The 26,537-nt window shown below is 36.4% G+C and overlaps 1 protein-coding gene across 2 annotated transcripts in view; it reads right to left on the bottom strand.

Moving 5' to 3' along the window:
* LOC149541222 (ephrin type-B receptor) overlaps positions 1-26,106 on the bottom strand; it is a 111,546-nt gene extending 85,440 nt beyond the window's left edge. The window contains exons 1-7 of one of the 2 annotated variants that reach the window (XM_089802232.1): positions 25,737-26,106; positions 22,304-23,622; positions 15,511-15,626; positions 14,211-14,419; positions 2,112-2,228; positions 1,353-1,481; positions 1,133-1,258 (exon numbers count right to left, since the gene is read on the bottom strand). In XM_089802232.1, coding sequence (XP_089658358.1) covers positions 1,133-1,258; positions 1,353-1,481; positions 2,112-2,228; positions 14,211-14,419; positions 15,511-15,626; positions 22,304-23,163 — 1,557 coding nt within the window. In that variant the 5' untranslated portion in view covers positions 23,164-23,622; positions 25,737-26,106. The remainder of the gene's footprint in view (positions 1-1,132; positions 1,259-1,352; positions 1,482-2,111; positions 2,229-14,210; positions 14,420-15,510; positions 15,627-22,303; positions 23,623-25,736) is intronic. The other variant, XM_089802233.1, reaches the window with a different exon arrangement.
* Positions 26,107-26,537: the final 431 nt, after the last annotated feature.

The following is a 26,537-nucleotide window of genomic DNA, read 5'->3' as shown; positions in this document are numbered from 1 at the left end:
AGCCATTTTGGTGGCTGCTAGTAGCCTGTTCCTAATTTCCTGGATAGACTTTGGAGATTATTTCCGCGAACTTCAATCCGTGTGAGTTGACTCATGCGCTCTTGGATTTGGGTCGTTGGATGGCACATGGACCTACACCTAAGGGCACGTACTTTGATGTTGTCATATGAGTTACTTATGCATTGCAAAATTGGGGCCTGACCTAAGTATTTAGTTATTTCATGTAGTTAATGTTTGTTGCCGAGCCGACTTGTGGCTTGGTTTAGTATAAGTAGAGGGTCTTGTGATGTCTAGAGTCATTATGGAGTTCTGCATGGAGTAGTTGCGAGGAGCGAAGTTCAGCAGAGCTAGTAGCTAAGTGTGGACTTAGGAAAACAAGAAGGTTGCTTGGTGGCTTGCGAGCACAAGTTTAGAATCTTCTTGGAGTTTCTACCAGACTGTGGATCTGGGCTAGCTAGAGATTGGATCTTGCGAGGGCTTGCAAAACTGTAATTGGAATTGCTTTGTATTTGATTGTAACCCGAAGGCCTTACAGTCGGGCATGATGGATGTAAATCTTATCATTCTATTATAAGAATTGGTGTTGTTTTGGATCTAAATATCTATGTTATTATTATTCTTTGTGGTTATTTGTTGGGGGCTAGGGCATCTCCTTTGGGGATTCTCGGCCTTGTACTGCATCAACATGATTTAGGATTAGAGGTCCATGTGTTTATTTTAAACTTTAAAGCAATCAAATTAATTCAGTGTTTTCGAATTTTATTTCAACACATTGTACATGTCTCCTTAGAAGAGAGATGGCCCTACTAAAAGTCTAGATGTAACAACTTTCTAAAAATATAATGCATTGATCTTCCCATGAACACGTGGCATGGTCATTGTCACAATATCATATTTCCCATCCTAAGGAGCTAGTGGTTAAAGATAAGAAAGATGCATATGATAAATTTTCTTGTAAATCATATAAACATTCAAAGGAAGAACAAAAAAGAAGGGAACCTAAAGAAAGTCAAAGACTCTAGCAAAAGCATATACTAAAAAGTGATAAAGCATTAGCTTACATCTTTATCTTCTCACAAACATCAATAAATCTTCTACCACAAATAAATGTCATCTTTTCAAAGAAACTTACATTTATATTATAAAAAAGTGAAAGGGTAAGGCGTTGTGCCTCAATAGCATCTCCTGCTCCTGACAAATTAAGCAGACCTTGTCCATGGATTCCCAGATTTGAATTAGACCTTATAATTGATCTACCCTACAAAACAAAAGAAGAATAAAATCATCTCAAAGTAAAGAATTTTATCTATTATCAACATATATCCAGTGAGATGCACAATCCGGAAATATACCTTTAAAACCACCAGATTGCTAGTCTCCAGCCAAGAAGTGGCAACATTTTCATCTCCTCCACCATCAATATGCAGTTCGGATTTCAACATTAATAGCATCTTCACAGACATTCTCAATGCACCATAGACCTATTATTTGCCAAAGAAAATTAGAACCCAATGAACTGAATAAAAGAGTACAAAGATATGCTACTAACTTCAAATAGATCAAAAATTAATAAAGACAACATAAACACAGAAAAGTAACATCAAAAAAACTATTCATATAGTTCTAATTCTGATATAAGCAAAGACGTGGTTGCCTTTTATGTTTATTAACCACACTTCTAAAAAAACCGTGACATGCAATAAAACTAAAGAATTAGTATTCTTGGCTTCCTGACTGAAGTAACTTGACTAAAGTCTAGTTCATAATGACTCTAAACATGTCTTGGATTGTCACAATGATCAACACAAATGCTTTTGCAGAAAACTGGACTAAATCAAATCCACAAAACCAATAGGATAAGAGAATGTGTTAGAAACCACATGCCTACATGCAACTGCACCAGCCAAAAACCAACCAACTAAATAGCTTTGTCAATTTTACACCAGCATTGCCTTTAAACTATAAATTTACATACAATAATGGAAAACTCGGATCTCTGCTACAAAAATAGACTTGTCATATTAGCTGTCTAGTTAGCCAAGAAAACAAAAAGAAATTCCTTTCATGGCTAGGAAAGAGAAAAGAATAGGTCATTGCCAAGGTGAACCAACCTTTATTGTTGAAACATTCATTAGAAGCTCTTCTGCCATCAGCTCAAATTCTGAAAATGGATAATGCAACAATCCAAAGCTAAGAGTCCCTTCATACAAGCTGATTTGTCCACGCACCTTCACAAAGAAACTTGTCTAAGCGGATGAATGAAAAACAAAGGAAAGGCTCTTTAAAAATTGACATATTAGTAAGTTAAAATACATACTGCATTAAAAAAGCAATCATGAAATATCCATCGTGGAAGAATTCTTACATAGAGATATGGCTCTTCAAATTGTACACAAGGAAGATGCACAACATAGTTGATGCCCTAATATAATTATTCTTAATAATTATTGTTCAAAACATATGTAGCACCTTACAGATTTACTGTAGAATTCAAGTTCTAAGAACACCCCCTACTCTGTCAAACTGAGGACAAATGCATACATTTGATCACACTACAATTGGAGCTCAGTATACATATTTTGTATCAAACCAGTATCAAAAAGGTAACTGTGTTAAGCTAACGTATTGAAGCTACCTTTTCATTTGGTATGCTCAATTGGGTCAAGTAAGAAGCAGTATTGAAGTGCATTTAAAAATATGAAGGCTCTTACTTTTAAGCTGTTTGTACAAGTTAACCAATTGTTGCAATCATAATTTGTAAACCTCTCATTGGGTAAAAGGTCTGCTATCATGTGTAACTTTTATGTCTTATTTTAGTTTTGTTTTGTTTATTAACTCACCCATTTATATTTGTGCTGTATCATAACCATTCCTCCTCCAACTCTCCACTCCTCACCCCTAATTCAACAACATATAAGTTGAACAACAACCTGTTGTGACATTTTCAGACCATCGCCCCATTGCAAATGGGGACCCCCTATTTTCACTTTGGCAATAGGGGTAATCGTCTAGCCTTGGTGGCAATTTTGGGTCATTGAATTGATAGGCTTAGTTTAACCAGGTCTACATGCAAGTCCTTAGGAGTCAAGCCTATTTAGAGAAGTGGAGTTGTAAGTAAGGAAGCCCTGCAGTTAGTCAAGAGCCCGAGAGGTGGGATTAGAGATCTAGGAGCCAACAAGCCCAATGTTCGAAAATGAGAAGTGAAAGAAAGGGGGCATGGAAATTGTTTTAAGGATAAAGGTGTGGAAATTTATACCTTGGACATGCTTGTCCAAGCTTCCCAAAATCTCTGTCAGGTTATAAGGATCTAATCCAGTCTTCAAACCAAACCACCCTGCTTCAAATGTAACAGTACTTCTAACAATCAAATTAAAAAGGTTCAAATTGGGTTAAAATGTAAACTTTCAAAATGATTTCATCTATCTAATCTCAATATTTGAAGATGAAAAACGCTAAGTTTATCAAGGATTTTGTATCTATTTCACAAATTTGATCCAAGCATCCTTTTTTGTTTTGCTAGGTAAGATGGAGAACTTCAAGCACGAAGATGGCTCGAGTTTGAAGGTCAAGATTTTGATCAAAGTTCAAATCATTTTAGAAAATAATCGGACATCTAAAGAACAAGTTCTGCAAGGAAATGAGCAAACCTACAAGTAGAAGAAGATCATCATCAACTTGAAATCCCTTTAAAAAATCCAAGTTCAATTGGATCAAGTTGAATAATCCAAGTTCATGAAGGGTCTCATCATTTCAAGACAAGGCTAAGTAAGATATCAAGATTTCAAGATGAAAAGAAGATTAAAAAAATTCAAGAAGATAAAACAACTTGGGCTGCCACAATCAATTGGATGCTTAATAACGTTGAGTATCAAGAGATCTTTTCTCATCTCCAAAGTATATATTGATAAAGTCATAAGATGAGCATGTTGAGGTGGCGCAATTCACCTTCAACCAATCAAAAGGGTCCAGATGCATGTATCCAAGCACATTCAATCTAATCATGTAAGTGTAGATGTGGAGTCCAAATATGCTTTTACCTAACCCATTTTCTAATTGGTCTACAAAAGAAATGTAATTTTTCTCATTGATCCATAAGGTGGTGCCTTCATGTAATTGGTCAAGCAGCTAATGCTTGTAGCTGGTAGTTGTACAAAGCTTTTGTCATCATAACCTTAGCCCTTGATCTTGAGTTGATCTTGGCATCCATTGCGTTTGAACAGCTATAGAAGGCCAAGGCCTTCTCATTTGTAACTCATTAGTTTTAGAGTTGTAATGAGCCCTGCTGGCTCTCACTCAAACTACTATGCTAAAGAATAGATTTTTTGTTTTTTTCCAAATATATGCTTTTTGGTGTTTCCAGAATTCGAAATGAAACAATACATAGAAGTTGAAAGCAATTCCAAACTTGCACACTAACTTTGTTTACCATAAGGAAATATGCAAATGTTTACAATGCTGAATGCAACACAATTAATTCAGAATTTGTAAGGAACCTAGTAAATGTAGTTCTTCAATGTGGAACCTTTGATGATGCATTAAAATCACAAATGCAATCCCCCTCTGCTCAAATGCTGCAACCACAATTCAAATCGCAGATCATAACCATGAAATGCTGTAATAGGAATAGATCACAGCTTGGAATATTTTCAACGCTGCTACAGAAAATATGATCCCAGCCTCTTCCTTTTGCCTGTAATAACTCCAAACGCCGCCTATGATAGTAGAATCAAGGTATCCAATCATAGCCACTCAATTTCCCAACGTCCAGAAATTATTCATATCAAATTCTATGCAGAGAACATACAATCAGCTTGCCAAATCGCAGAGGGATCACCCAAAAGCCATGGCACAATTCACCATTGTCAAAAATGGCTCAAAGTGCAAACAAAAAATATCCAAGAATGGGTTCATTTACAACAAGCCACTGCTTTTATAATAATAAAACAAATCTTCCTTATCACTCCAACAGTTAGCTTCATGAAGACCATTTTCACTTAAATGCCCTTTGCTTTATACTTAGGCAAATATTTGAACAATATATTTATTAACTCCCCTTTGGCTCCAGAAATGACCTTTTCATCAATATCATTATATTCTAACACACAAGGTCATTGTTTCTTGTGCGTAAGATTTAAAACTTTTCAACTCAATTCCAACAAGCTATAACACTAAGGTGACCAATATACAATACCAGCAAAAACAACAACCTTATCTTATGTAATTAAATAATAATAATCATTCACCCATCTTGTGAAAATGACTGAACAAGCATCAGAATCAAAATCTGACAGCACATGAGTAATCTTGATGAAGAAAGACCGTGAATGAACCTGACGGGTGTCTTACTAAAAATAGATGCTCCCTCCAAGATTCTTGGAGCCCAAACTAGAAGCCAAAAATAAAAACCAAGAGCACCATTCAACTCCTCAAATTCATCTGAGCTCATAGATCCATCCATTGACCTACTATAAATAGTAAATCTATGCTATGTAATGACCCGTACCAATAGGCCACTAAACAAAACCCTAAATTTAATGCACGGCTAAAGTATATTGCTGAAATAAAAGAAATAATAGTGCCAATGTATTCATTCAATGAAAACCAAATGTTTTTACAAATGATATGGAAAATTTCAGCACCAAAACATTATGATAGCACCTTACAAAGAAACCCTAACTGGCTGTATACAATTGAGAACTTGTTGCAACTACAGATTGAAATGAAGAACCTGGATTGATCAAATGGTGGAGACTGAATGCTGAAGATGATATGGTGAAAGTACAACTCCAACTGAAACTCCAAATCAACAATTAAGCACAAATGAAAGAACTGAAATATCCTTCCCACCGCTGCAATAATTCAGGTGATCTCTCACACCCTCAAAATTGCGTACCAATTGAGAGTTTTTGTTCTCAATGGCCAATTGTGACTATTTGCAGAAACCCTAGGCTCCACAACGCACATAAGCAAAAATCAATAATAAATCTCGATGATAGGCAATGAGCCCTCAATGCCTATTTATTCTTTTTTCTTTGATAGGTCGGCCTCCCTTTTTAATTTTTCCTCCGCTTCTTCCAGCAACCTCTAGAAGCTTTTCTTTATTTAATTTATAAAGTTACCTTGTAATATATATTTTTTAATTGATAACCTTATAATTAATTCCTTCCAAAAAATTTAAAAAAATGGGACATTACAGATCCGCCCCTCCTAAAATTGCTTGGCCTCAAGCAATCTTAATGCTGGATGCTACAAAGTCACTTCTCCCTCCCATGTAGCATCTTCAATAGGTAAATCTTTCCACTTAACTAGATACTCTTTGATTACTCTCCTGCGAAGCTGCTTCTCTCTACTATCCAGAATGAATTCTAGCACTAAGATCAATTTCCCTTCATCATTCAAGGGAGGTAATACTACAGAAGGCATCACATTCTGACCCAACGCCTTTTTGAGGTGTGATACATGAAACGCATTGTGCACTCGACTATCTGTGGGAAGCTCCAACTCATAAGCCACCTCACCAACTCGTTTGATGATCTTGAATGGTCCATAATAGCATGGCTTGAGTTTCTCTGTACCACTCTTCTTGAGAGTGGACTGCTTATATGGCTGCAACATGAGTTAAACCATATCATTTACCTCAAAACTACGCTCAGTCCTGTTCTTGTCTGCATACTGTTTTTGCTGGTTCTGAGCTCTAGCAATGTTGTTTTTGAGAGTAGCAACTATATCCTTACTTTCCTATAATAGTTCACCTGCACGGGGTACTCGACTGTCTCCCAACAACAAATCTAAGAAACTAGGTGCCTCATAACCGTAAAGTGCCATGAAGGGTGTCATTTGTATAGTCATATGATATATAGTATTGTAACAATACTCACAGAGATATATCCATCTGACCCAAGCTCGCTGTTGATCTGCCACATAATTCCTCAAATACCCTTCCACCCATTTGTTTACAATCTCTGTTTGACCATCAGTCTGTGGTGATAACTGGTACTGGGTGTAAGCTCAGTGCCAGACAACCGAAATATCTCCTGCCAAAAGTGACTCATGAAGCGACTGTCCCTATCACTCACAATGCTCCGAGGTAACCCGTGTAATCTAAAAATCTCCCTGAAGAATACCTCTGCCACCTGAGTTGCTGAGTATGTAGTAGCGATAGGGAAGAAGTGAGCATATTTTGTTAGCCTATCCACCACCACATAGATACAATCACGCCCCTGGGCCCTAGGCCAGCCCATAATATCCATAGAGATGCACTCCCACTTCCTATCAGGAATAGGAAGTGGCTGAAGGAGCCCTGCTAGATAAGTGTGCTCTTGTTTGTTCTACTGGCAAACATAACACTCACGCACATACCGTAAAACATCAGCCTTAAGTCCCTTCCAAGTGAATCATTCCCGTACTAACCTATAAGTCTTGAAATATCCAAGATGGCCTGCTGTAGGTGAATTATGGAATGCTCTAAAAATCAACTGCTTCACTTTCGATCCTGGGACTAAGTAAATCCTGTTCTTGTGAATGATCAAATTATCTATGAGAGTGTATCTAGTGTCAATTGTTGTTCCCTCCACTATAGCAGAGGCCCACGTGTCTTTGGCATATTCTGCTACAATCAAGTGTCGCCAATCTTCTGATATCCGAATCATAGAAGTGAGGTGTGGCCTACGGGATAAAGCATCTGCAACAATATTTTGTGTCCCCTTAACATATGTGATATCAAAATCATATGCCTGTAACTTACTCACCCACTTCTGCTGACGATCATTCAGGTCCCGCTGTCCCAAAAAGTGCCTCAAACTATTATGATCAGTTTTAATACAAAATTTGCTGCCCACAAGATATTGTCTGAATTTGGCCAAGGCATGCATGATGGCCAGCATCTCCTTATCATATATGCTGAATGATCTCTCAGCCCCTCTGAGTTTCCTACTCTCATAAGCTATAGGATGCTTGTCCTGCATGAGTACAACACCAACTCCCTCTCCAGAAGCATCACATTGAAGCTCAAATGGCTTCGTGAAATCAGGCAATGCTAATACTGGGCATGTAGTCATTATTTCCTTGAACCGCATAAAACACTCCTGTGCCTCCCGAGTCAACACAAATGCTCCTTTTTTCAGCAAATATGTCATGGGCGCTGCATGTCGTGAGTAGCCACTAACAAACCTGCGATAGAATCCACATAAACCAAGAAACCCTCTTAACTGTGTAAAGTTCTCTGGTGGTGGCCAATCAACAATAGCACGGATCTTTTCAAGATCCATTCTAACTCCTTCTGCACTAATGATCTGTCCAAGATACAACAATTTTGTCATCCCCAAATCACATTTGGACTCCTTGGCATACAAGGACTCGCTCTGTAAAATGCTTAATACTATATCCAAGTGCTCTAAATGTTCCTACCATGTCCTGCTATAGATCAAAATATCATCAAAGAACACTAGCACAAATTTCCTCAATTGATGGTGGAAGACCTTGTTCATAGTGGACTAAAAAGTGGCAGGTGCATTAGTCAAACCAAAAGGCATAACTACAAACTCAAAATGACCGTAATGACATCTAAAAGCAATTTTTTCAATATCCTGCTCTCGAACTCTGATCTGGTGATAGCCTGATCTCAAATCAATTTTTGTGAAATAACAAGCCCCATGCAATTCGTTTATCAGCTCATCGATGCGTGGGATGGGACACTTGTTCTTTATAGTTCTCTTATTCAACACCCTATAATCAATACACATTCGTAGAGTTCCATCCTTCTTTTTTACCAAAACAACAGAAGATGCAAAAGGTGACTTACTTGGTCTGATGTGTCCCATTGCTAGCAACTCGTTGATGGTCCTCTCGATCTCATCTTTGAGTCGTTTTGGGTGTCGGTATGGTGTGATCATGACAGGCTTAGCACCTTCCTCCAACTTGATAATGTGCTCAATACCTCTGTCTGGTGGTCTGCCTGGTGGAATCTCACTGAATACCTTCCCATACTTAATTCTCAATTTTTGAATATCTGGATGATATTCAATCTTATGTTGTTCCCCCTGGGTAGGCATCAAGGCACATATTGTTGCCCACTCTATATTATTATGCCTGGCTAATCTCTCCAACTACCTAAATGAGATAGTCCTAACATCACCATTACAGATAGCCTTCAGCACATGAGTCCTGCCATCCACCACGAATCGTATCTCCATATCCTCCAATCTCAGGGTAACCTCCTTCAAAGAATGTAGCCATTGCATCCCAAGTACTATGTCCATGTCACCTATGTTGACCACATGATAGTCCGCCTTAAACTCATAGTTGTTCAGGCGCAAAGGTAGATCTCGCACCATCCTATCACAACGAAGAGTATATCCATCAGCTACCTTAACTCTCAGTCCCTCGAACTCCTCAGTAATGAGTCCACGCCTCTCCACAAATTGTGCATCAATGAAATTATGCGTGGCACCTGTATCCAACAGAGTAATAATCTTTTGTCCTGCCAAGACTCCTCGAAATCTAAAAGATCCCTCTCTTTGAATACTAGACAGACGTGCCTCCTGTAAATGTATCTCTGGAGCCTCTTTTTTCTCAGCACTATCTACCCCTTGTTCACCCTCTACCTCATCAGGATCCTCATCATGGTGCTCTGAAATGTCTGAATCTGAACCTTCATAATAAGCCCACATCACCCGGTTAGCCTTCCCCTTAGGCTTCATAGGACAATCATGACCAAACTCATAGGGACCTTTGCAAGAGAAGCATAGCTTCTTCCTACGCAAGTCATTAAGTGTTTCCTTATCCCAAGGTGCAACTAGCTTGTCTTTTAAGTCACTAACCTTCTCTTTACCCTTGCTGAATTCCCCTTTGTTATCTCTAAATGATGAAGAACCCTTTGAACTAAACCAGTTTGCTGGAGCTGCAAGTTCCATACTGCGGGCTTTCTTCATGGCTTCCTGTAATGTAGGAGGATCAAAGGCCTTTACCCACCCCTTGAGTGTTTCTGAAATGTCAGGCACCATCACTGCAAGCTTCTGGAAGTCATTGATAAATTGTTCTAAGCCTCCTGACTTTCTCAACTGGGCTAACTTCCGGAAATAAACTTCAGGATTTTTTTTATCAAACCTTTCTATCAATCTATCCACAAACTCCTGATAAGTGGTTACCTGATTGTGTTGCAATGTGATCATGCCATGTGTCCAATCATGTGCTACCCCATCTAAGTGTAAAGTGGCATACTTGAGTGCTTCAATTTCTGTCATAGTCTTCAAAGATAGGAAAGTATCCACCTTATGAATCCAAGCACGAGTAGTCATTTTTCTGCTGCCATCAAATGTGGGTAATACCAACTTGTTGGTGACCTGTTGCAACTCACTGTGTTTATCTACTTGCTTCTGCCTGGCAGCTCTATAGTTCAGGTACCTATCAAATGTCCATCCATCCTGTACATATTCTGGTAATGAATCCCACTCATTCCTTGCTTGTCGGAGTTTATCTACAATATCTGTTACCATAGCATCAGGTGTGCGTGCTGGAGTTTCTTCTCTAAATGTAGGAAGTGTGGGTCTATCAGCTATTCCAGACCGTGTCCTATGTTGTGATCCTGCCATGCTTCTATCATCCTGATCATGATTATTTCTCCTATTTTCCCCAATCAAATGTTGCATCATAACCATCATTGCTTGTGTACTTGCCTCTATTGACTGTAGAAGCCTCTCCTATTGCTGTAAGGTCTCATCATTTCACACACTTCTGGATGGACTTTGAGAATGTCTCTCAGCCATATTCTTAGTTATGCTGGTTCTTTTGTAAACTAAATTAAATGGTGGTTGGGTAACCCTATCAGGCTGGCAGGAAACCGCTCTGATACCATTGTAATGACCCGTACCAATAGGCCACTAAACAAAACCCTAAATTTAATGCACAGCTAAAGTATATTGCTGAAATAAAAGAAATAATAGTGCCAATGTATTCATTCAATGAAAACCAAATGTTTTTACAAATGATATGGAAAATTTCAGCACCAAAACATTATGACATAGCACCTTACAGAGAAACCCTAACTGGCTGTATACAATTGAAAACTTGTTGCAACTACAGATTGAAATGAAGAACCTGGATTAATCAAATGGTGGAGACTGAATGCTGAAGATGATATGGTGAAAGTACAACTCCAACTGAAACTCCAAATCAGCAATTAAGCACAAATGAAAGGACTGAAATATCCTTCCCACCGCTGCAATAATTCAGGTGATCTCTCACACCCTCAAAATTGCGTATCAATTGAGAGTTTTCGTTCTCAATGGCCAATTGTGACTATTTGCAGAAACCCTAGGCTCCACAACACACATAAGCAAAAATCAATAATAAATCTCGATGATAGGCAATGAGCCCTCAATGCCTATTTTTTCTTTTTTCTTTGATAGGTCGGTCTCCCTTTTCAATTTTTCCTCCGCTTCTTCCAGCAACCTCTAGAAGCTTTTCTTTATTTAATTTATAAAGTTACCTTGTAATATATATTTTTTAATTGATAACCTTATAATTAATTCCTCCCAAAAAAAAATTTTAAATGGGACATTACATGCTATTGTTTATCTTCTCAATCAATCCGCCATGCAAGTTGTTAAGAAGATGACCCTAGAGGAAGCTTGGTTTGGATGAATACCCAAAATCAGTTATCTGAAGGTTTTTGGCTCTACAGCTTATATCTGGATTCCAAGTGCCAAGAACACAAAACTGGATTTCAAGACTCAAAAAATGATGTTCACAAGGTACAATGAAAATCATAAGACTTATCATTTGATTGATGTTGATATTGATAATCTCGTATTCAGTCAAGATGTGGTGTTAGATGAAGAACAAGGGTCGTTTCAGTTGCCTTCTCCTATGTTGAGCCCTAAGGATCAGCCTCCAAAGGCTATAAATTTGGATGTTTGACTTCCCTCTAGTTCATCTGATGAGAGGGATTTAGATGACATTGTGCCACCTGCCTTCGTCAAGACATTTGGAATGGATGGTGGTTCTTCTACTCTCCAGCCTATGTGGTGGGCCAAGCTCATTCTTCATGATGATAATCTTATAGAGCGTATATCAACAAGGAATAATAGCAAGCAGCATACTGCAATCAAAATTGCTCATATGGTAAACATTTACAATACTTATGAGCCTTAGATATTTTCAAAGGTTAAAGGTATACCAAAGTGGGAATAGGCTAGCTATGGCAATTGAACATCAGAGTCTCTTGACAAACAATACTTGGGTGTTGTCAGATCTTCCACCAAGAAAGAAGCCCACTAACTACAAGTGTGTGTATAAAATCAAGTATAAGGCTGATGGAACTCTTGATAAATACAAGGCTTGATTAGCACTGTTGGATAAGTTTCGAATGCATGATTGCAAGCCTACGTCAATACCTATAGAGAAAGGGTTGAAGCTTTCAGCCAAATCAGCATTCAGGCAAACTAGTGGACGGTCTTATCTATCTCATTGCCACTAGACGTAACCTCCGCTATGTTATGAGCAACATCTCTCACTTCATGACAACCCCAAAAGATGAAATTTGGGTTACAGCAAAGTGTATGCTGAGATATGTGAAGGGCACTCTTGATTTTGGCATTTGTACAACAGAAGCACAAATCCTAGAACCATTGGTTTTACAGACTCAAATTGGGAAGTTTGTGTTGATCACAGAAAATCTACTTTTGGGTATGCTCCCAATCAGACAAAGGTGCGGTCACATGAACTAGCAAGAAGCCAGGCAGAAACTCTCTCCTCCACTGAAGTTGAATATCGGGGTACTGTTAAGGCTGTGTATAAGGCAGATTGACTTTAAAGGATACTTGTTGGCATGCACATACCACAAGCAGAACCTTCTCCCTTGTGTTGTGATAATCAAGGAGTCTTTAAACTTGCACAACTTCTTTTCCTATTATTGTGTCCTTGTTAGAGGAGTCAATGAGGTCATATGGTCAAAAGGCTGTCAAGTTGATTCTCGCAACTAAAAGGCCAATTGTGTCTAGATTGTCTAATTTGATGTTTTAAACATACATTTGATGTCAGCAGAGTTACAAAATGTCAATTTGATGTTAAAAGTCAACCAGGTAAGTCTTCAAACCTATTGCTAGAAAATGACAAAAGTTCTCACAAAGTTTCTATAAGAATTGTCATTAAAGAAGTTGTCAAAATGTGTAAAAATGAAAATATTACGAAGCTAACAGTCATATGGTATTAAACACAACTGAGGTCAGTTGTAACTGAGAGGAAATGATGTAAAAGGGAAATGATGTAAAAGGCCTTTGGATGGCTGAATGGAAGTTGGTGAGATGAATGGTTGAAGAAAGTTGTGAAATCAAAAACTATTTTCCTGATTTTCCTACATTTTTCTCTTCATATATGGTGCGGACATCTGTCTAATGAAACCAGAAAACTAACTTCTTCCTCTATCCATCCATATAAATTTTGTGTCTATACAGTACAACAGATGTTCATACCATACTGAAAATCAAAGAAAAAGGAGGGAAATTAGGAAATAGAGTTTGATTTCATTAACTTTCTTCAATCAATCATCCCACCAACTTCCATTCGGCCATCCAAAGGCCTTTACATCATTTCCTCTCATTTGCAACCAACTTCAACCGCATTTAAAACCATATGAACGTTAGTTCCTTCATTTTTGCATTTTTTTGTATTTTAACAACTTTTTAAATGACAATTCTTAGCAAGCAATGTTGTGACAACTTTTGTCATTTTCTAGCAATTGGCCTAAAGACTTACCTGATTGACTTTTAACATCCAATTAACCTTCTGTATATCTCCTTACATCAAATTTATGTTTAAAACATCAAATTAGGCAATCTAGACACAATTGGCCTTTTAGTTGCAAAAAAGGTTAATATGCAAACAAGTTATGCAATAGCACAGCTTTTTTTCCTATAATAGTGTCTTTGTGTACTTTCCATGAATCCAGAGTGTACAAAAAGACACAATACTAGGACAATAAGTTATATGGACAAACATAACCTCACCATCACCTAAGCCTTACACACAGATTCTTCGTCAACTGCAAATCGGCACCTTAAGAAATAAGTTTGCACATAATGACAGGCCAGCTAGCCACTCAAATCTTTCTCAATAATTTATTGCAGTAGTTGTTAATTTTGAAAAAAAACTGTACTGTAATAACACAAAAAACATAGCACAAACTCATTGTCCATAAAGACGATTTCACAAACCTGCACACGACTCCAAAGCAAAGGGACTACAGCTTTTGCACGGCTTTTCACATAGACATTTGACCAAAGAGGATTGGTAGGAAAATCGATAAGCAAAGTATCAGTGAAAGTTGACAAATTATTATTGCTAACAACAAGGCTCTGTGTAACTGCATCAAACATGGTCCCAGCAGCACCTGCATTTTCTGTACAACCTCGGCTCTCTCCACCTGGTTCAAAAGAAAAAGCATGGGAACCAAGTTAGAATCCCAATTAAGTCATAAAGCACAAAAAATGTCATATTCTGATAACAAATAAATATTAATTAGCAAGAAAATAAGAGACAAAAAGTGAAGAATACTTGAGTTATGAAACAGATGGGATCTCTAACATTAGATATTGAATTTAAAAATTAGATTGTGATGTTTATGATCTTAAGATTCCACATAGTACGGCCATTGAGACATTTTATGCCCATCTAAGCAGGGGCCTCTCATAATAGTGTGCTCCATATTTCATTCACGTTTTTCATCACTGAAGATAAAATATGATACATTTATTCAGGAAGAAAACATCAGGAAAAAGCTGTTCACAATGGCTTAGGACAGGAATCAAGTAGAACTTTTGAGCCCCCACATGTTTGTTAATTTCAGCAAGCTCCTCAGTTGGATCACTAAAATCTATTCTCTAATAATATAAGTCAGCTAAAACATTATTATATAGCGTTAACAAAACAATTATGTTTATATTCATGTTCCCAAACAGTTAAAACAGCTTAACAGAAAGGCTGTGTGCCACTCGAATTCATTTTATAATTTATTGCATTTCCAGGCAGACTCCAAGAGACAGGTTCGATATTCAACTAAAAGAATATATTCAAGATTTGATCATTACTTATTCATTCCCATTCTCCTGGATGCTTACCAATCAAAAGCAGAATGAAAGACTAAGCATATTTAAAAGAGATTAAAATTTGAGGAGACAGAAAAAAAGGTGCACTAAGTATGAAAGTCTTATATAAAATGGAAAAAGACATAGACTACACTTCTCACACGATGCCTAGCATACAGGAATTTCATGTATTGAGCTTGCCAAGTATTCTTGAAACTGCAGATATGCTTCATTTCTCCTTCTAAAGGAGACTTGATACAGAAGAAAATATACCAATATAATAACCTAGAAAATAATAGCCAACAATATGTGATGCATGAATTATGTCTAGCTGAAAGAATCACAATTAGCATTTTTCATTAGACAAACTCAACTGTTTCTCAGGTAATGATTTATCTTCCTTAGCTAACAGAAAAGACAAGAAACTAACCATGCACAAGGATATTCAAACTCTCTTGCCTACTGTAGCTCTTTATGGACACTCTGCCACCGCCTCCACCAGCCCATCCCTTACCTCCAGAAGCACTTATCATACCAGTTCCCTTTCTACACAGGGCAAGAATAAGTATCCTCAATGCTACAATCAATAGTAGCAATATGAATGTAAGCAAAGAAAGTGCATCCATAGTTAGTGTAAACAACAACCTTAAATTTGAATTTTCTTTAATAATCTGTAATAAAGTACCAAAGCATATAAAAGATTTTAGATTTCCTAACATGTCTACGTCCTAGAGAGATCGATGACTTACATCAAAGATACTGAAAAATGGAAAAGAATATCTACTCAGCAGTCTCTTCAGTCAAAACTGATTGAATTTGTTAATATCTATCTTGAACAAAACATTCCAATAAATGGCAGACCAATATCAACAATTGCTTTATTCAATCTGACAAGTGCTTCTACACAACATATATCTGGAAGCATCTACAAGATTGGACTACTTTCCAATTCTAAGAAAAAGTGCCTGATGGTTGCCAAATATAACACAACCATCGGCAACTACTTAAAATCAAATCATAGTAACTAGCCACAAGCCTACAAGGATTTAACAGAGTCAGTTAAAAATTAAATAAAGTACAAAAATAAGACAAATAAAATATAGAAGTACAAAATTGAAACAAGTTAGATTACTGCATCCTCAACTTAATCGATGCAAGGTTTTTAGGAGTATTTTTTCATATGGAATGGTGATTTAAATTTGAATTTGTTTATCATTTAAAAATGTATATGACATTCTCAAGTACTGTGGGAGGGTGAAACATTTAGGCTTGTCAAATACTTGAAAACAATAAGTTGTATTAGATGAAACCAATAAGTTGTATTTGGTCAAATACTTGAAAACAATAAGTTGTATTTGGTCAAACACTTGAAAACAATAAGTTTTAGAGTAAAATTATTTTATTGCAAACTAACAACATTCAGTATTTAAGGTACCCTAGTTCCCATTTATTGCTATTGCAGAACATAAATTCTAACTTAATTTTTTTATTTCTTTTTAAGCGTCACTAATAGGGTGAATCCTTTCCACGTGTTACCCATGTTGCACATACCTATCTACTCTCACATGCTTTAACATCACTTTCATGTTGAATATGAAAGGCGAGCTTTCTTCCACGTATCAATGACTACAATAAAAAAGCTAGCATCTTAAGAAGTTTAAAATATTAATCTAGTCCTTTATAGAAAAGGCAGCCTCTTGGAGCTATGAGTAACCAATCCATTTTCACGTGACAGCAAAGGCATAATTGCATTGTCTCTGAGTATTATCAATGGAACTTGGGTATGAATACAGATATGGATACGCGAGTGCAGCAATTTTTTTCCTCAATAACAGGTACATCCAGACGTGTGTGCTCACACGCATATGTATAAGTTTATGTATACGTGTTCAAACATCAATGCTCTGAATATAAAAAGAAAAGTGATACACATTAAACCATAATTCCCAATAAAATAATAAATAAAATACCTTATATCATATTCATAATTTGCAAAAATAATAATATGCTTCAAGTCTCTAAATGTCATTACACAATGAAAAGGCCATATCCAATTCCATATTCATCTTCATCGAAGGCAGTAATGTCAATATTTGGTTCAACTTCATTTGATTCACAATATTTTAGATTGCAACTCACACTAGCTACATCTGTTTAATGTGCAAGAGCTGCCTCATGTTCATGTATAGAGAATTGACCAAGTTGTACAACTGTGGCATCTAAATCAGCAAACTCAACAGCTAGATCTCAACTCCTTGTCACATCCTCATTGTACTTTGATTGTTTTTGTGACAAAAGACCAAGGTTAGAGTGTATGTAGACCAAATTCTCTGCCTTTTTTTGCAACCAAATGATTACTCTTGACCAAGTGTATCAAGGAGTGGGTACTTCAATTCCACTCAACTGCAGAAGAATTCGCAACCTATTGAGTTTGCATACAACATTTAGAATTTAATTTTATTATTCAAGAATCACAAGTTAATAAATTAAAACACATACATAAAATAAAAATATTTTAATATGATAGGATCAAATAAAAAATGATTAAAATAAAAAATAAAAATATTTTAATATGATAGGATCAAATAAAAAATGATTAAAATATAAAATAAAAATATACATACTTGGGAGAGAATTTCCGTTTTAAGAAATTGCAAGAAAATGGAACCTTGACCATGTACATACCACAAATCAGCATTCATCCTATATTTGGGATGAAGGGTGATAGTATAATGATATTTTGAAGATAAAAATCAACTAAACTCACTCAAGACAATATTTTGTATTTCATTGCATAAATATATCATTCTAATTGCAACCTTGCACCCACTAACAAACTTTGCATCTCTATAAGGTGCCACCTTCCATAGAAATGAAAGTATCTCTTAATTATAAAAGTAAGGCAACAAAGCAAACACTAAGAGATGTAAGGAGGTCATCATCTTCTTCCAACTATAAAGAAAATTTTGTGCACAATTTTGAAAATATATCAGTTGGGGCATGTCCCTTAGCCTCTACTATTGTTCTTATGTTCTCCAATATGGTCCCCACATTGTCATTAATTTCAACCAAACATGGGCGATCAATATAGCATACCTAATCATGCTAATGATGGGCTCAGTACAAGTCAAAACATATTCATATGATCCCACCACTCCTCATCGAGGATTCATACTCTTATTTTGTCTAAGCTCTTTCTAGGTTGGACTACTTCCACACACTCCACAATGTGTTGATGAACATTGCACTCAAGGCCTCTCGCAACTTCACTAGTCATTTTAAGACGATTGTGCAATATGAAATCAAGTTTCGACAACCTAATATGGCATAAACATATAGATGTCATATATCAACAATATAAATAAATAAAACCAAAAATGAAATTTGCATTAACTTCCACAACTCCAAACTGGAGAAGATTCTGAATTTGGCTTGTGACATGTGATGATTAATCAAAAATATTTAACTCTCCTCACCATCGGCATAAACCTATTTGATCCATCAATTTGTGTATCAATATATTGCATGATTAAATTGAGCGAGTGGACTAACCATGATGTCTAGAAAATGTGATTATATGTGAGCTCCACTATAGACCTAGTTGCCCTACAACTTTCAACATTGTCTACTGTGACTTGGACAATATTTGTAGGTCGTGCCATCTCAATGGATTCTATGACAATATTGGCAATGAGACTTGCATCTTTCACTTGACTCTCACAATCCACTCCCTTCAAGAACAATGCCCCCTTAGGTGACATTTTGATCAATAACTTATTTTGCAATTTTTCTATCCATAAAAAATGGTCGCATATTTTCGGCCATATATCTTTGATCACTCTTAATGATGTCTCTATTGAATCTTGTTCCTTTGCAAATAAGGTGGTTTGCAACTTTTCATACCTAGGACCAACATTGTCAAAAGGCGTATTTCAAATCGTATTCACCATCTTCCATCAATAAGGTGATCGAAAAATATTTAAGAGGAAATCGATTGCCATAAATACAATGAGCAATGCTCTGATTTCTATCATTTCTAATTTCATTTTTTTAATTCCAATTAGCCTCTTTTTTGTGTAACATCCTCTAGTTCAAAAGATGGTGCCATTGACATGGAAGGATGTCTTGAAAAGAGGATGATTATGTTATCTTCCTCTTGTTCTCTCATATATTGCAAATTTAGACCTTTTGACAACCCTTCTTCTCTAGCCCTTGACAAGCTCTTATATTGTGTCCAAGAATGGTACAAAAGTGAGCTTTCACTCAATAGCATGAGCTTATATACTCTATTTTGCAATGGTTGCACTGCTAAACAAAACTCCCACTAGACATTTGCTTAACTCCAAAAGTGGTGAACCGGGCTAAATCTCAAAAGAGCTCTCTTCATTTCATCCCTAGGCAACCAAACTAGAACTTTCACTTCCAACTATTGTGTATGAATAAATAACCTAAAATAGAAAACACAACATTATTGAAAAAAATTGGCAATATAGCTGTAACACAATCATAGAAAGTTTTGAAAAATACTTTAACAAACTTGAAAACAAATAATTGAGAATTCAGAAAAAATGATTCAGACACCTTTGACAGCTAAATCTTCCTTCTCTAACAATTCCTAAGCCTTTAGTGCATGTCTCATTGCTTTATAGCCTTCACCCTTAAAAAAAAATGCAACAACCTTCAAAAAAAGCTTGAGAAAAAAAATGGTGAAAATGTAGGTATGATAAAGAAAAATGAATGAAATGAGCAAACAAAATACTAAGGGTCAAAACTAGTTTTTGTTGGGTATTTATGTTTTCAAAAATCTTTTAGAAGTTAGTTGGGGTCATTTTTAGCCTCACACTATCACAATTAAATTCATGGATGCCTAGGTGTAGCCCTGGCACCCGAATTCCTTGAGTGTCACGTTGCACCTAGACGAACTTGGAGGGGCAAACCCAGATCTAGATCACACCCATACCTGATTTTGAAGCCCCCGAGAAGAATAGAGTATCTTAGATTGGAAGGATAAGAAAGGCAAGATAATATCAAAATATAGGCATCAATATAAACCTCTAACTCATGCAATTTTGCGAACAATAGATATCGCAGCAAAAGATCAATAAGTTGAAAGATTAACTACAAGAACAAGCAACCCAATGCCTCAAAATTGGACAAAGATATTATGGACAGAGATGTTCCTCTTCAAGGAACTCTACTCAAACAATTACCAAAGATAGAAAGTACGCTCATGTGCCACAAAACAATGTTCGATCTAGAAAGGTACTTGCCAAACCTACCATGGATGCAGCACATGTATGTCCCTCCTCATGTGCCACAAAACAACATTTAACCTACAAGGAACTCAACTCAAACAACTACCAAAGATAAAAAGTACCCTCATGTGCCACAAAACAATGTTCAATCTAGAAAGGTACTTTCCAAACCTACCATGGATGCAACTCATGTATGTCCCTCCTCATGTGCCACAAAACAACGTTTAACCTAAAAAGGTGTTTTCAAAACATATGATAGATGCAATGCATGCATGTCCTCACATTGTCAAATGTAATGTCCCTTGGTAGGTTTAGCCCTACCTATTATGAATGTCTAGGAGAAAAAACCCAACAAAGATTGCATTGATTAAGGGTACATAGATGTTGTAAGATTTAACATACGAAAATATTCCAATCTATAAAAATTGTGTCTAGACATATTCAAAACAAAAGTTCAGCCCTAAACTATTGGTCGGCCTTGTCAATTAAAAAGTTATCATGTCAATCAAAATCAACCTATGCTAAAACGTATCAATTCCAAACATGTCATTGAAAAATATCAAAATGCACCACCTCTAGTGATTATTTTGATCTACATGCTTGGCTATCATGCAATCAACACACATTCAACAAGGCAATGCTATGTAATGGAGCCACCTACAAAACCAATGAGGCGTATCCATTTTGGATGGATGGATATTGGTCAATTCAATTGATGATGAAATCATGTGAATTGATCTTCTCTACTCCTAATGTAGATGTTGTTGTCGATCCAATTGCATTAATACTATTGAGAAACAATCTACTAAGGAAATTGTAGAGTTGCACTCAAATCCTACAAAGGATTATTAAACTCTTAGCTTCTTGAGCATTGATAGGACAAATGATAGTTTCGCACATGTGATTTTCTACTAGGATATTGATAATGAGCATACTAAGACCCCCCAATATGCAATTCAATAGAAATTATATGATGCCATCAATATTGTCTCTTATTAATCATAATTTTGCACTTAAATCATAAGTTGAAGATGTAAGTGGGCAGCTTGATGAAGGTTTGCAATGAAATCAGAGAAGGTGCCATTAAGTTGTGCATCTTATACAAGTCCTTGTTCTCTTTTAATAATGATTGATTCATGCACATTGAGCAGATTGTATCTCTACACTTTGCATCTCCCTTTTTTTATTCGTTTAAATAGTTGGGTAGATGTTTTTTTATGGCTATATCTATTAAAATATATCTATTGAACTGGAGGTCCCTTTGTATCTTTATTATTTCACAAAACTGAACTATTTTTCTAATGTCAGTCTTTTCTAAAGATTATGATCTTATTCAAACACCTAGACTTAAATTTTGATAAATCTAACTAGACATAAACTGTACCATTACAAACTTTTCCAAAAGCATTTAAAGGTGAAGAAAATATTTTCACACTTGTGCTCCAAGGTCTTAGATTTTAATCTCAAATAGCATAACCTATAAATTGAGCAAGTGCTCAATATAAATCCTCATTATTGTCAACACATGTCAATTTGTAAATTCTTTACACAAATATTTCAGTGGCTCACCATCATTGCAACGAAACCTATACTATATCAAAAAGGGCAGCCAAAAGGTAAAGATTACAATTACTGCTTTTTATTACAGTATTATTTTTCTAAAAAATGCAATGGAGACCAGTTTGCAGTAGGTTCACATACAAATTTAACAAATAATGTGTTCAACTTCCACATGATAGGCTTTCTGAAGCCACTCATAATGCTCACAATATATAATAAAATGGAATGCAGATAGAACACACAACATTGATACTTAAATATTAAAAAATTCCTTAATTATTCTTATGAATCTAACCTATTAAATTATCACTCTCAATACCCATTAGTGGAACTTAATTCAGGAAGAAATTATGGACATTATCGGATTAAATTTAGCCATAAAAAATATCTAGAATAATGTTAACTTACAATTTACCCACAAGAAGAATAACGCTGCCTCCAGAGCCACCTCCACCTCCAAGACCACCATCTCCACCATCAGCACTAATAGATCCATTAACATCCAAAACACTGCTTACAACAATATTGATTCGCCCACCACCCCCACCACCAAGCTCCTTTTCTCTGGTTGTTGTCCCACCTTTGCTTCCATAACTCCAAGGATTGGTAAGAGAAGACCAAGCATAAACATCTCCACCCCAAGTATCTTCCTGATCCTTACCCTCACCCTTCACACAACAAGCACCTCTGCCTCCATGACCTCCACCTGCACCATCAATACCAAGGGGTGTTCCGCTTGTCTGTGGAGGTGGGGACCCACCCAAAGCAGTTGTATTGAGTGATGAATTCTTCTGCAAACTCAGATTTCTGGTATCCAAAATCAACGTCCCTGCTACAAGAGAAGAATATTCACCAAATATTAAGTCCCCTGATATATTGATACTTATCTGGCAACCTGCAAAAAGACAGCTGACAGAAACATGTGGTAGGATCTCTAGATTTCCTTCACCAATAATCAGAACATCATTATGAAAGTGCAAACTTGTATTCAACTGACAAGTGGTATTCAATGAACCAATTCCTTTTAAATCTTCTTCACATGAAAATAACTGCTCTGTGTCCTGAAATATGCAGGAGGAATTTTTTATGTGACATATGTTTTGCTTCTCACTTTCACTAACAATTTCAGATAAACCGTCAGAGATGCCAGATTCCACCAATACAACTTGCTCAAGATGGACAGACTCCTCAAAAGTGCTGCCAAAAGCAATGCAAAATAAACAGAGGATAAACAGCCCCAGACAAAATTTCCCACGGAAACTGGCCATACTGCAGCCCTGAACACGTCATAAACCATGAGTATAATGACAGAGAGGACATCTACAGCTTATAGTGATTCAAAAGCATTGAAAGATGTAATTTACAAATTCAATGATGATTGGCCAAATATAATCATTTTTAAGGTAACGGCACTGGGCCTTAATCCTATGATTAATAAACAGCTCAATGTACTTCTAATATACAATTTCTTTGTTTGTTTCTTCAAATAATTCTGAAGTTCCCTTTCCTTCTATCCATCCACATCTCATCTCATTCACATCTGTGTGGCCTAGGTCAATATAACTTGTGTGAGCTCAATTATCAAAGGATTTCATCACTCTGAACAAGTTTTGACCCCACCATCCACCTAGAACAATGTTAAATTTCTGCCAATATTACAGTTCAACACATCAAGTGGTGAAAACCTGAGTATGATCAAGAGCCACAAGCTTGTCCCCTGATTTCTGCTGTATTCAAAAACACAAGTTAAATTTTAGTTAAAAATACAAAGATACAATTGCCAGAATTAGAAATAAACAAACATTAAAAATGTTTATTGGAGTAACAACCAAACACCAATTCAAACTCCAAGGAACATAATCCATCCTCACATTCGCCAAAAAAATCACATGCTATCTTCCAAAGTCTGCCTAAACCATAAGTTTATCCATTTTTGAAAGCATGATAGTTCAAAACAATAAATGGAGCACTACAACTATAACAAGTACTTTAAATGGCCAAATATGGCATCCACAAAACCAGATACAGCACCCAACAGTTAATATACAAATCTCAAATACTAAAGCCCTCCACAAAATTAAAAAGGGTACAGACAGTAACCACTTCCATTATGTTTAATACAGCTCCAACACATTACTCAATTTAAGCCTTGAAGAAATCCGAAGAGGAATGAAAAAGTAAGTATGCTTAAAAAACAATTAGATATAGAATTCTGAAAATATGCCAACAGAGACTACTATGTTTGCAGAATATTGAACAGAATGTAACATGAATTCAGAATCCGAGTTACTTTTGCATAGAAAACCTATCCATCTAAATGTATAGTATTATAAAGTAAAGAGCACACCATGCATTCAAGTTTTTCCTTGGTATAAGATCACACAATCATTTCCGCTATTTCCATAATTGTTGCACTAAACCTATAAAACAGAAGACAAGTGCAGTCGCAATTTATTACTAACATAAGTTCAGTTTAAAAAGGTCTTCTATTTTGAAGAACAGTAATTGTAATGAAATTACTAAGCAGAAAATCTCAATTTTCCTAACCTCTTAATTCAAGGCTAAAGCACAATATCAATCAATACTTTCATTCTACCATAATTAAACTAATGCTTGAGTAGAATTATACCTGAACACAAAACATAGAAATTGAGTTGAGACCGTCATTAAATATTGACATTTGATTAAAGACCGTAGCATGCGACTTAACTACAGTTGCTTTGCTGTATGCTCGACTAAATTTCTCAAATGAAATGAAAAAGTATGAATGTTACAATATATCTCAATTTCATAGGTTTCTTCAGGCAGGACCATCTATTTCAAGTAGCTGATGTCAGTTGATTCTAAACTCAGACACCCAGGGTCTTCAAATTGGTCCATCTACAAATTTCACCGTAATTCATCACGCTTGATGCTTAGTTTTGCACACATCACAAAACCTAATTATTGGACAGTGTACACTCACCAGCGAAAGAAACAATCTTCTGAAAATGCCTCTATCATTTCACTTTCACTTAAGATGATTTTGTTTCTTTCCATATGAAACAATTTAACATATCATTTAACACAACAAACCCAAAACAACGCCAAATTGAGCGCAGTAAAATAAAGATTATACATTTATTAAGAAAACTCTTACTGTTCAATCTAGGGCAAATTGTTTTAGGATCGAGCTACATTGAGCTACTTTGATCAGTGCCACAGATTTCTATAATATAGTTTGCCTCTATTAATCAACTTAATATACCATTTAATCCGGCAAAATAAAACCAAAAACTGAGGTACCCAAAGAGATAACGGAGCATAAGGTGTAGCATAGCAAGGGATTATTTCAAAAAGTAGCGACGGACTACATATACTTTCATGGATTTTCAAGAAAATCTGTTGTTGAACAATGCATACAGTTGAGCCCTGAAACTTATTTAACCACTTTGCAGACCTCGTACTACCTTTAAACTATAAATTCCAAAACTTTTATCACAAATTTCACAAAATATATTATCCAATTCTCTTAAACTGATGAAGCATCAAATCTTCTACTATATACATGAATTAGAAAAACATACATGCAAATTTAAATTCAAGCGCGCAACATAAGCCAGCTCGTCTACCATTACACATCATTTCTACATTTTCCGGAATTAGGTCAGCATCAATTTACGCTCATAGTTTACAAATCATCTTTCTCCATTATCAAAGCACAACGAATTAAATTTCTCAAAGGTTCCAAAACACTACAACAACGAATTGAGTTCTTAAAATAACAAAATTGAAGGAGAATCTGATTAAAAAATGCTCAAAGAAAATAAATTAATTAATACAAGAGCAGTGCAATTTGTACCCGAAGCCTCCCGCAGCTAGGACGCTGATAACATTTCTCTACACTTGCGAGATGAAAGCGACCAAATGCACCCAAGCATTTAGTGGCACCATTTCAATCTCCGCCAAATTAGACACGAAAAGTTACCAGATATTTTAGCTTTAAAAACGGTGAAGATACAAAAAGCGCTCCTCGTCCTGCTGCTAATAGTTCGCAATTACCGACATTTTCTTTTAGCTTTTCCTTCGACCAAACGCCCTAGGGTTTGTTCCCCTTCTCTTCTTGAGCCTTCTCTAGATCTCTCTCTCTCTCTCGCCCCACTGCAACTCCAACTCCTTTCCTTCTTTCTCTGCAGAATCTCAGATCCTCTTTTCTGCCCAGCTTCACAGTTACTAATTACTTTACTCAATTACCATTCTATAATTTTTTTAATTTTTTTAACCCCGGGTTAGCGGGTTGTGAACCTGAGTGTGACTAACCCACGCGGCCCCTCGACTCCTGACCATAATTAAACCTCCTGATGACGCCAGTTAAACTCCAGTTAAGCTCCCTCTAACTGCCCACCGAAAAGCCACGAGACCACCCAACCCATAATCTCAGTTAAGCCACGTGGCGGGGCCACATAACCTCAGCTGAGCCACGTGGCCTCTCAACCCTTCTGAAACTGACCATGCTTGAGCCGTTTAATCCGTTCCGCCACGCCTTCATTTCGAACATAAACTCGCCGCCGTTAGATTTTGGGAGCGTTGACACGTGGAGATCCCTTGATCGTCTTTAGCAAATTACGATATTTTTTATTTTGGGATGGCGATTGGTAGTTTG

This window comes from Cupressus sempervirens, chromosome 9, assembly GCF_028749045.1.
Source record: "Cupressus sempervirens isolate cs-2001-9-10 chromosome 9, ASM2874904v1, whole genome shotgun sequence".
NCBI classification, from domain to species: domain Eukaryota; kingdom Viridiplantae; phylum Streptophyta; class Pinopsida; order Cupressales; family Cupressaceae; genus Cupressus; species Cupressus sempervirens.
This window is presented reverse-complemented; position numbering and strand designations above follow the sequence as displayed.